Source organism: Centruroides sculpturatus, unplaced genomic scaffold (assembly GCF_000671375.1).
Source record: "Centruroides sculpturatus isolate CEXI.00-Female unplaced genomic scaffold, Cexi_2.0 scaffold1536, whole genome shotgun sequence".
NCBI lineage: Eukaryota > Metazoa > Arthropoda > Arachnida > Scorpiones > Buthidae > Centruroides > Centruroides sculpturatus.
In genome coordinates this window covers 166,892-178,470 of record NW_019385749.1, presented here as the reverse complement: position 1 = coordinate 178,470, position 11,579 = coordinate 166,892, and the positions used below count along the sequence as shown (strand labels likewise).

Here is an 11,579-nt window from a genome sequence, read left to right as displayed (position 1 = left end):
GGTCTAATGCAACAATTTTGTCCCAAATGGCACAAGCACCAGGAGCTATAGTCAAATGGAATGAGGCGACCATCATAAATCCTTTATCTTCTCCATCTTTGGCGTTAACAGCGGAAAAGTTGCAGATTTATAGGAGTAGATTACAAGAAGGCTGTCTGAATGCGAGGGACGCAGAAAGTCTTCCCTCTGCATGGAAGTTTATGGTTAAGAAGTTTAATAAGGGCTCTAACCAATCAATATAGTAGTTTTATTGAATGTCTTAGTAATTGCATTTATTAATACTTATATATTCATTTGTTGCATTTTTATATATTTTTTATATTTTATTTTTGTTGTATGTTGGTTATTTAATATTTTATTTTAATTGTACCTTATTTAATTTTGAATTTAAATTTTGTATTCCATTGATGGAATTCTAATTCAAATGTATTCTAAACCTGAAGATGGCCTGTGAATCAGGCTGAAAACGTTAGTTTGTTCAAATAAATTATATTTCTCGGCAAGAATAAGGTGTTAAGTATTTGTATATGTATTAAGAAATATTTGAAAAGGTAGTTATTTCAATATAACTGATATAAATTGAAATTACAGAAATTCGATAAAAATTTTAATTTCAAATATCATAAAATTTTGAAAAAAATATTTATTAAAATTTAAAGAGATAAAAATAATTTATTTGTGTAAATAGTTTAATACATGTGAAACCTATAAAAGATATTTCTCCAGAAACTGATAAATAAAAACGTTAAATAAAACCGAATGTATAATCAATAGAATTTAAGTACTTTATTGATACTAAAGTTTTTCAAAACATATAAATAAGTTGAATTTACAATAGATTAACATAACCGCAGTAAAATCATTTAACGAAACCGTCTCTGGAACCAGTCAATTCAATATTGTTAATGCGACTCAAAGACAATATGCATTTGAGGATTTGTATCCTGCCACTTTATACAACGTCTCTATAGAAGCAAGTACATCGGCGGGATATGGAAGTCCTTTAAACGTGCAGTTTACAACAAATCATTCAGGTATTAGTGAAGTTTTATGTATCGATTACATTGTAAAGGAAAGAATATTTAATTCGCACTTTTTATTTCAGTACCGATTATAGAAGTGGAGCCAGCGGTATTAGAAGTAACAGATTCTACCATTGGTTTATTAATAAAACCAATTAAATTCGACAAGGGACCTATTAGGTAAATCCAATCCATAACTTTTACGAAGTTAATAATTTACAATTTTTATTTTAAAAAATTGCTTATTTATTTATTGTTTCGATAGAAATATTTGTATATTCAATTCCCGATATACTACCAGGAAACGTTTTAGAAAAGTTGGTCGTAAATCGAAATATCTTGTGACGTCAAAATTTTATTTGGGTACAAACCCGTACAAATTCCACAGGATCCGTTGCAATTTAACAAATTTTTGAAAATCCGAGATTTTTAGTTGGAAAATATATTTTTGTTTTAATTTTGTTTGAAAGAAATGCAGTAATTAATGGACAGAGTAAAATAATTAAAAATATGTTAGAGTCTAATTCACACCAATGACGTTTCTAAAGTTTTAAGCCGAAACAAACTCCTCTATGCACAACACGTGATCCAAGGTTTATACTAGATGTTATATGTTTTTTATATTACACTGCAAAATCACACGCGACAACACACACACAACGCGCGCGAAAAGGAATGCATAATGACTTGTTTTAAGTAAATTACTTATTATCACAATGTTTGTCTATTCACTGGAATTCCAAATTCAAGCAGTCAAAACCGAAACCAAAACTAACTTTATTAATGTCTGCAACAATATAGTTTAATTTAAATTAACAAACGAATAATTATATTTCAATTGACGTTTTCAGTGAATATCACGTGATTGTAGAACGAAAAGGCAGACTAAAGAAAAGAGAAATTAAAATAGAAGAAAAAGAATTAATTAACTATAATACTTCTGTGAATACGAGTATAAATTACTATTCGACTGCAAGATTCTATCCTCGTCAACTCCATTCTGAAGGCATAAACTTTACCGTTGGAGATGGGAAAACGTATAACGATTTTTACAATGCACCGTTAATTACAGGAGAAAATTATCAATTAGGAATGGCTGTTTTAAGTAATTATAATGGGGTAAGATAATTCCTCTTGTAAAATTAATCATTATTATTTACGTATGTTATTAGTAAATAAAATAAATTAAGCTATATGTTACTTTATTAAATGTCAAAGTTACTAAATAAAATAACTCATTTAAAATTACATTGTATCCAGATTATTTCGTATATTGAAAAATCGTGATTTTCGATAAAATATACTCATAAGAATATCAAACAATTTATTTCATATTAATAGAATAAATTATAAAAAAATATAATTTAATTATTTATTACTCAAATTAAAATATCTGTATAAAATGACTTTTCATTAGTGATGTAACGAATATTCGGTTACTACAGTATTCGGTATTCGGCCGAATACAGAATATTTAATCACTATTCGGCCAAATACCGAATACCTAAAAACGGGAGTAAGAAATAAGAAAAACACAGTAAATTAATCATTTTGGTATTTAGATTTAATGTTAACGAGTTAGTGTTTGTTTATATTTATTTATAACTTATAACATTCATAAATTAAAAAAGAACGTAATATTAGTCACTTGTATTTACAATTTATAATTACAAAGATCAGCACACGTACACACTTATTCGTTCGAGAATCGTCGCACATCTGAGCGTCTGACCCTGCCTATCCTTCTTTTTAAGCGCTCGTCTTTGCTCTTCCCTTTCTCTTTCCTCTATCGCTCTAGTCCACGCATGCTTATGCATACATCATAATACGCCCTCACGATACTTTCGATTCGTGACTTTTCCGTCGTAGATTTCCCATTTTACATATACGTGACTCATAGCCTGGTGATAACGGATAAAAGAGACAGATAGGACGTCAGTATAAGTCACAGTTATGATTTCACAGATTCGAAACAGCTTGGTAGCCCGAACGACCCCAGGCTTTCGCCCGTGCACGCTAAGTGACTTTCATTACAAGCATTTAGCTTTCCGAAGTCTATGATAACAATTGTTTGGCATTCACGGCCGCGAATTTCGCGCAATAAGCTGCTTCGACTCGTTCGATTATATTATCAACTCAATTTCATATTTATTTTCACATTTTCACTTTGCGGTCCTTCTCCGTTCTTTTTCCGTTATTTACACGTGCAGGTTATTACATTGTTATCCACATTTGATATCATCACTTATCACATACTGCCATGACGCTCTTGTCTGAACTGTCAAGAATTAACGCGATTGGCGAAGCGTAGTGACAGCGGGCCAATAGAAAGCAGGGTTCTTGCCATAATGCGGTTTGCGCGCCAATTTTCATACGTGCGTTAATCGAGCCGAATAGTTTGGCCGAATATTCGACTATTCGGCCACGCTCCTGGCCGAATAGTCGAATATTCGGTATTCGGCCTGAGGCCGAATATACTATTTGTTGCAACACTACTTTTCATAAAGCCATATACTGTACATGACTTTAAAAAGTTAGATAAAAAATGGCTAGCAGTGTCATAGTTTTAAAAGTTGAATGGTATAAACAGGTATACGTGTGTGTGCATATAAAATGTGTGGAATATTCTGTGCTATTCCTAGGTATATCTTAGTCAAAGACGTAACACTCGATGTTTCTTTACTTGTCTTAGCTTTATAAAACAAAATTGATTTGCATGGGTGGAGCGTAGTACCTCGCTTTTCTGTTTAACACTAACACTCCATCACAAATATTTCCATTTAATTAAAACGGGACATAATAGATTTCTTGAAGAATGTACAGTACTTATACGTACTGTACTTATACGTACTGTACATTCTTCAAGAAATCTATTGGATACTGTACATTATATAATCATAATGGAATCTTTTTATTCAAATATTCACTTTAATTTTTCTTAACATTTATAGGAAAGCTGCAGTTCTGCAGCTGTACAAATTCCTGGTTGATTTTCGGCTAAATTTTCAAATTTGCAGACCTATAAATTTCCACTGTCATTTGTCTGTCCGTTCGTTCTTCCTTAATCTCGATAACAGAGGTAGATAGATAAAAATCGAGATCAGATATGGCTAGCTTAGGAGCCTGAGCACCCGATTAATAGCCCACCAGTGGACGATTAGATAAAATCACTGAACACTGGTCGTGGGTTCGTGCCCCGCCAACGGGGTGGCCACTTTTCCGGGTTTTCTTCAAGTTAATAACGCCTAAATAGGGACCATTTTTCCAAAAAAGTTCTCCCGAAAGGAATTTCTTCCTCATTAGATCGCCCTTGCGTCTCGTTGCTGTAGGCCTACACAAATAAATTTAATGACAGTGCTTTTTCTTTTATATGACATTTGTTTTATAAGCTTTTTCAAAATTTTTAGCTTAAAATTTCTTATAAAAAATATAATACATTTATATAAACACTAAATTATTAATAAAATTAACTCATTTTTTTAAATTTGATGAATTATTATATTATTTTACGTATTTAATGTTTCCTCAAAATTGTAATTTTGAAATTTAATTTTAATTATAGCATTTTTAAAATTTGATTATTTAATTATGTAGAAAATACTTATTGGATATAAATATTTATCCGATGTTATAAAAGGTATGTACAGTTTTTACTAATTTATAAATAATATATTAACATTAATTTAAATATCTATTTTGTATGATTGTTAATTATTAATTTCAATTTATAGTCGAACGTTTAATGAGTAAAGGAACAGATAAAAGTTCTTTAATAGGTNAACCCATGACGGACATACTATAATATGTGATCGTAATATAGTGATATCACAGATAGCCTCACTACTTTTAAGTTTTCTTAAATTGTTAATTTCAGTTATTTACTTATTTTGCTACAAAGATAAATAAATAACAAATTGAGATTGACTTTTTATTGTTGAACGTGTAACCTCAGCTCTTCATCACTGTAACAAGCAGTTATCAATGCATCTAATCAAAGTATTTCTTGGAAGTATAAGGATTCATTCGGCCACTAAAGCCAGCAGAGCAAATGTTCTTTTCTACTCAACTGCATATCCAGTCAAAAGGTCACACTTAGCACTCTGATTTTTTCGTAATATTCCTCACTCACAGCTAGTGTAAAAATTGGGAAAGGTATTGTTGTGCGTCTAGTTACGAAGCGGACTATAAATTAACGCAACAAACACCTCCAGCAATAGCTGATGAATTTATTTTGTTGATTCACAAAATAAAGTTGAACAAAGTAATACATAGATGCAGGGTACAGCCCTGAAATAACACAAAACCAAGATCAGCCTCATAGCAAAAGCACATTGGCCTAACAAACACTAACAACCATTTTTGTAAAATGGCGTGCAAAAACAGGAGCACCCCCTCTCGATCACTTTTATTTAAAGAAAAATAAAAATAAATAAATATCGTCTGCTGGCCCAAACAGCATCCTTATTTAAATCATCCAGTTATTTCCTTTCATTAGCCTTAAAACTAGCCCGATGGATTTACGGCATATGTTTGGTGATTATTTATGTTATGCCATTATTCATTTTACCATCTTGATGTAAAAATANTTACGAAGCGGACTATAAATTAACGCAACAAACTCCTCCAGTAATAGCTGGTGAATTTATTTTGTTGATTCACAAAATAAAGTTGAACAAAGTAATACATAGATGCAGGGTACAGCCCTGAAATAACACAAAACCAAGATCAGGCACATAGCAAAAGCACGTTGGCCTAACGAACGCTAACAACGATTTTTGTAGAAAGGCGCGCGAAGAGAGGAATATTTCTTGATAGTTTCACTAAGACCAGTAGATTTAGATCTAACCATGCCATTTGCAAATTGTGAGGAGTGAGTCTTGCACTCAGATAATTCATTAGAAAATGTAAGTTTTCAACAGTTGAATCACTAATAAACAGTTTTTTTGCATAAGAGATTATTCCACCAAACCATTCCACCATAGTTTCAGTGAACACAATTGGTGTAAAAGCACTCCACGAGTAATCAGATCAGCAACATTCTCCATAGAAGAAACATGATGCCACCATGCAATATTAGTATCCTGAATTTCAGAGACCCTGTTTGTAACAGAGGTTTTCAATTTAACTGGAGATGAATGCAACCAACAAAGAACAATAGTAGAGTTACACCATAAGTGAATTTGATCCAATTTACTTAATTTTAATGAAGACAAAACTCTCTACAGCAAACGAGAATAATAAAGCACCACACAGCTCTAATCTAGGGAGAGGTTGTTGCTTAATGTGAGCCAGTCTAGACACTTCGACTAGCGACAGTCACAATCCAGATTGTAGGTAAATCAAGATCGAAGTGAGTCGTGGCTTGTGTGCGAATGTAGTATTAGCCCTTACAAATAGTACATCTAGCCCTATACTTTGAAAATGCATGGTTCCCCTTTAAACAACAAAAACAGACGTTCTTGCTTCGAAGAAATTTGTTTTTCCTCAATACTAATTGCATTGAATTGTCTACATTCTCGCAATGCATGTTTAGATTTATTACGGTATTTGCAAATTTCACTATTTACACTAGTAGTGAATGATTTACCAACAGTTAATTTGGTTTTGTTTTCTTTTATTCAATTAGCTTTGCTTCTAAATTCAATGATTTCTGTGCTTTATACTACGTTCGCACACAATCCACGACTCACTACGATTTAATATCATTTACCCGTGCCACTTCGGAATTAGACCATGTCCCCGACGCCAAAAGACGAAGTCTCCCCGTGCCTTACGTACTTGTCAACGCCCAGTGTCCCAGGACCACCTTCGATCGACGATCAAAGAACCACATCGAAGCCCAGGACGTCCGAACACCTGATTGTCCTAAAGCAAACTATTTTGTACTGTATGTACTGTACATAGTATGTGTTTATTTTATGTTAAAATAAACGGTTTTTGTCAGATACTTATCGTCCGTCTCCTCCGCGACCACACACGTACGAATGGACCTTAGACCATCACTGACGAGCAATTAACTGATTGCCCCTGGAAGACCGCTTCCCTACTATCAAATGTCACTGCACGCCACTGCTTAATTGTGATTCTAGAGAGTGGTAACTTGTTATAAATTCTTCCCTATCTGTATAAAGTTATTCCAGTTCTTCAGAGTTTATTTCGAGTTGATTTTGAATATGATCGTATTCTTCCAAAATTTTAAGCAAGGAAGTTAGCCTTACTCTGACTTCCTGCACATTGCCCTTTTCTGAATCGAAATTGTCCAGGAATTTTTGAATATAAGACAGTTTACTTTTTGCTATGCCTCTAATTTTGATAGCCTTTCTTTCGTCGAATGATTCAATGGCGGCCATTGTAACAAAAATAGCAAAAATATGGAAAAGAAATAGGAAACGATTTAAGGGTAAGAGAAATGATAAGTGTTGGCAGACTTACCTTAACTCGTAGCTGTATATCGAAAGTCGGAAAAAAAAACAAGATGGCGGCCACATCCGCCTCGACGAATCAAAAGATGTTGTGCGTCTAATTACGAAGTGGACCATAAATTAACGCAACAAACATCTCCAGCACAAAAAGCTGTGAATTTATTTGTGGATTCCCAAAAAGTAGAACAAATTGATACACACATTCAAGGTTCAGCCCTTAATTAACATAGAACCAACATCAGGCACATAAAAAAACCACGTTTGCCAGACGAACAACCGTTTTAAAAAGCGCGCGAAGTAAGAGAGCGCCCCCTCTTGATAGTTTTTATTTAAAAAATAAAATAAAATAAAATATCGTCTGCTTGTCCGAACGGGTATATTTATATGAAACGACAGACATTATAGGTGTGCGAATTCCATTAAACAATTTTTATTAAATTTATTATTTAAAAATGAAATTAATGTTTGTTACCATCTTATCTTTGGTTCTCTGCTATTTCAAATATTTTACTATGTTACAATCATGTTTTGACATGTAGTTATATAGATCCTTAATCATACTTTTGTTGAAATTGGCATCGAGTTCTTCACGGTTTTTGCAGCGTTCAGTTTTATATCTACACTTATCTACACTTCAACAAGATTTAAGGTGTTTACTATTATATTTAAATCTGAATTTCTTGCAGGACAATGCGCAACATCTTTGGACTAGAAGCACTGGATGGCTTGTATGACTTTATGTATTGACGAATTATCCCGTGCCTTATCTATATCTGTTTTTCTTCTTTTGCAGTTCTGCCCATGGCTTATAGGAGAAAGGCATTCTGGAAGACCTTCACACCAGCACTATTGATTATTTTTTTGATTTTGAAGTTTCTCATTAAAATGACCGCCTTTAAATTCATAAGGGTTTCTCCATACTTTGATTGTTGAATGCAACATATCTGAGAATATATAAGTACGAGTTATCTGAGACAATAATATAGTATCGAGATACACAAACGTGATTTTATGACGTGTAGTAGCGGCATAAATTTATAATTAATACACAATCGGGCTTAATTTTTACCTATTAGAAGACTAGAAAGAGTGTTGTTTTTCTGTATTAGTAAGAAAGAAAACGTCAAAAAATTAGTCCGATTCATTAAATAATCTCGGCCTTGATTTAATGATATTTTGATGAATTTATTTTTTAATTTTTAGATGACGAGGCTCGCGTAGTTTCACAAATTTGCGGAAATGGTTCCCATTCAGACTACATTAATGCAAATTATGTTGATGTAAGTATATACAGAATGTTGTTATTGTTATACATTGTAAAATATCTCTTACAGAAAATATCCAGATATATTGATGACTAAATCTATAATATAGTTATTATTTCTAATCTTAGCAAAAGATTAAACATAAGAGTCATCTTGAGCTGAAAAAATCTGTCAGATAAAAGGGATGGAAGTAGACATGGGAAGTTTAATTATAATATTATAATATTATAATTAAACTTCCCATGTCTACTTCCGCGAAATTATAATATTAAAAAATTATTTTCATTATTAGTTAAATTTGTAGTGTAACTTATGTGAAAATTAAAGTTTATTTTAGAAAACCTAGACAATATTTATTGAAATTAGTAAATTAAGTCATAATTCTCAAATTTTCTTTCATATGTAATTTGTATCTTTAACTCTTATTTCAATTTCAGGGATATAAAAGACCAAAAAAATATATAGCCACTGAAGGTGATATATTTTAAAAATAAGAAGAAATTTTACTTTTATTTTATTCAGATGCAATACATCAATTTTTTTTTCTTTTTAGGACCGAAGCAGACGACAATTCATGATTTTTGGAGAATGATCTGTGAAGAGAATGTTTGTAAAATAGTCATGGTCACTAATCTAGTGGAAAATGGAAAGGTATCTTTCAATAATAATAATAATAAATTTTAAAAGATCATTTATTAAAATAAAAGTAAATGCTATTGATCTAATGTTTTAAATTATTTTCTGATTGTATAAAGTATGAGAGTGGTAATAATGAAACTTTACGCATTCAAATGTTAATTCTTTGTTTTAATTTGTTCTCTAACTTAGAAGCAATTAGAGAAATTATAGAGATTTTAGTAATTAAACGGAACACTACTCTGCTAATTCGTGAAAAAAAAACAATTGTTGCATATGATTTTCTTTCATAAAAATTGCAAATTTATAATTAGCTTGGCATTCTGATTTACATTCTAATCGCCACAGTTGAACAAGTTAATTTAATGAATGTGTTTTCTGTAAATCGAAAAATATAGATTTATAATTTGGTTTCTTTATTTTCATAAAAAAATAACGAATTTAGCAGAATTTTATATCTGCTTGTGTAGATATAATATTACATTTAATATTAAAGTATGTAAGTATGTGCTTGAATGATATTGTACAAGCGTGATTTATGATCTCAAGACATATAAAACTTAAGGAAATGATTATAACAGAAATTTCTTCAGAATGTATTACTTTATATATTTAAGAAAAATAACATTGTACATATTATAATTTCATTAATAAAGTTTGAATTCATTTTAATAAATCATAAATTTTTAAATATTTCAGATAAAATGTGAAAAATATTGGCCCGAAACTGAAGAAAATTACGGAAACATTAACGTATCGTTAAAAGATAAGGAAATTTGTTTAGATTATGTCGTTAGAACGTTTCTTATTACCCAAGTAAGTACGAATTCTATATTACTTTTCGCTTTAATTTACTTAATATTATAAATGACTTTGAACATTAATTCGTAGGGAAAACGAACGTGGATATTGAAACATTTTCATTACATAACGTGGCCCGATCACGACGTACCCAGATTTACAAATTCGGTTGTTTCATTTTTACAAAAAGTCAGAAATTTTAAACCAAAGAGCAATTCTCCTATTGTTGTGCATTGTAGGTAGGTTTATATATTTACAAATTATTATACGGATATTATTTTTTATAGAAATTACAGAATATCAATATTAAAAGCACAAAGAATGCTCATTAAACTTTTTTGCATTTAACAACTTCTAGAAAAATGTAAATAATAATCACTGTAATTTTGACTTAAATTGCCTTGAAAGATAAATACTGTACAGTACATTAATTAATAAAGTAAAATGTTAGAAAAGCGAAGAAATATAACGACTGACCATTACTTTTCCTAAAAATACAGTATCAACACGCACATAAAAAATATATGCCTATACAGATACCTAAATAAAGTCTTAGATCACTTAGAATTCAGTAAATACCACCTTGAGGTGGTAATTACTGAATTCAATATTATATATTTGGTACATTATATAAATATATACTTATTTACTAATTAATTTCTAGAAGTTATTAGATCTAAAAAAGACAGTTTATAGCCTATAATTGTAATATTATTTGAACTTATATATTTTAGTGCAGGAGATGGAAGAACTGGAACTTTAATTCTGTTAGACAGCATGTTAGATATGGCATATTCAGAAGCCAGAGTAGATCTAGTTTCTTATCTTACCAATATGCGGCAACAGCGAATAAACATCGTGGAAACTTACGTAATACTATTTATATATACAAATTTGAATTAAATCTTAAATTGAAACGAAGTATCGTTAACGTAAAAACATTTGATATTTTTTAATAGGCGCAATATCGTTTCGTGTATCGAGCATTAGCCGATTGTCTATGCGAATTTAAAACATCGATTCTATGCTCTGATTATAACGAAGAAATCGACAGATTAAAGAAAGTTAATGCCTCGACAGGAAAAACAGGTTTTCACATACAATACGAAGTAAATAAATTAACATATATTTTCCTTTTAAATTTATCGTTAAGTTATAATTTCAGGTCGTATTTAACTTACTACTACAATCAAACCTTTGAACAATGGCCATTGTTTGGAGGTTATTCTATATGTAGTCTTATTCAATAAGTTCCTAAAAAAATGGCCACTGTTTTGAGGACAGGTTTGGAGATTCGATTACATTAATATTCTTCAATGAAGAATTCATTATTTCAGAGCACTAATCTTATTTAAAATAATGTTTTTAATTTGAACACGTTAAATCTGATATCAGTAGAAACCTCCTATTTACAAATATGAAATTTTTATATA

The 11,579-nt window shown here is 30.9% G+C and overlaps 2 protein-coding genes across 5 annotated transcripts; both read left to right on the top strand.

Annotated features, from left to right (window-relative positions):
• The first annotated feature begins 26 nt into the window (after nucleotides 1-26).
• On the top strand, nucleotides 27-8,805 carry LOC111641763 (receptor-type tyrosine-protein phosphatase U-like). Its single transcript, XM_023387975.1, has 8 exons — nucleotides 27-203; nucleotides 839-1,034; nucleotides 1,106-1,202; nucleotides 1,874-2,141; nucleotides 4,617-4,659; nucleotides 4,754-4,798; nucleotides 8,648-8,724; nucleotides 8,779-8,805. The coding sequence occupies exons 1-8, from the start codon at nucleotides 27-29 to the stop codon at nucleotides 8,803-8,805; spliced, it is 930 nt and encodes a 309-aa protein (XP_023243743.1).
• On the top strand, nucleotides 5,906-11,494 carry LOC111641765 (receptor-type tyrosine-protein phosphatase T-like). Of its 4 annotated transcripts, none has more exons than XM_023387980.1 (8): nucleotides 5,906-8,402; nucleotides 8,648-8,724; nucleotides 9,147-9,183; nucleotides 9,263-9,360; nucleotides 10,045-10,161; nucleotides 10,237-10,385; nucleotides 10,881-11,016; nucleotides 11,106-11,494. In XM_023387980.1, the coding sequence occupies exons 4-8, from the start codon at nucleotides 9,298-9,300 to the stop codon at nucleotides 11,394-11,396; spliced, it is 756 nt and encodes a 251-aa protein (XP_023243748.1). In that variant the 5' UTR covers nucleotides 5,906-8,402; nucleotides 8,648-8,724; nucleotides 9,147-9,183; nucleotides 9,263-9,297; the 3' UTR covers nucleotides 11,397-11,494. The 4 variants fall into 4 exon arrangements, with proteins under 4 accessions (XP_023243748.1, XP_023243747.1, XP_023243745.1 ...); XM_023387979.1 differs by having other exon boundaries at nucleotides 5,906-8,552; XM_023387978.1 differs by having other exon boundaries at nucleotides 8,120-8,172; nucleotides 8,238-8,724.
• Nucleotides 11,495-11,579: the final 85 nt, after the last annotated feature.

Excerpts from the sequence above, each read along its gene's own strand:
- LOC111641763 (XM_023387975.1), top strand. The coding sequence starts at position 27 with ATGGCACAAGCACCAGGAGCTATAGTCAAATGGAATGAGGCGACCATC. Across the intron at positions 4,660-4,753 it reads TTTATCCGATGTTATAAAAG|TCGAACGTTTAATGAGTAAA; the intron begins GTATGTACAGTT and ends TTCAATTTATAG. Across the intron at positions 8,725-8,778 it reads TTAATGCAAATTATGTTGAT|AAAATATCCAGATATATTGA; the intron begins GTAAGTATATAC and ends TATCTCTTACAG.
- LOC111641765 (XM_023387980.1), top strand. The coding sequence starts at position 9,298 with ATGATCTGTGAAGAGAATGTTTGTAAAATAGTCATGGTCACTAATCTA. Across the intron at positions 10,162-10,236 it reads GAACGTTTCTTATTACCCAA|GGAAAACGAACGTGGATATT; the intron begins GTAAGTACGAAT and ends ATTAATTCGTAG. Across the intron at positions 10,386-10,880 it reads CCTATTGTTGTGCATTGTAG|TGCAGGAGATGGAAGAACTG; the intron begins GTAGGTTTATAT and ends TATATATTTTAG.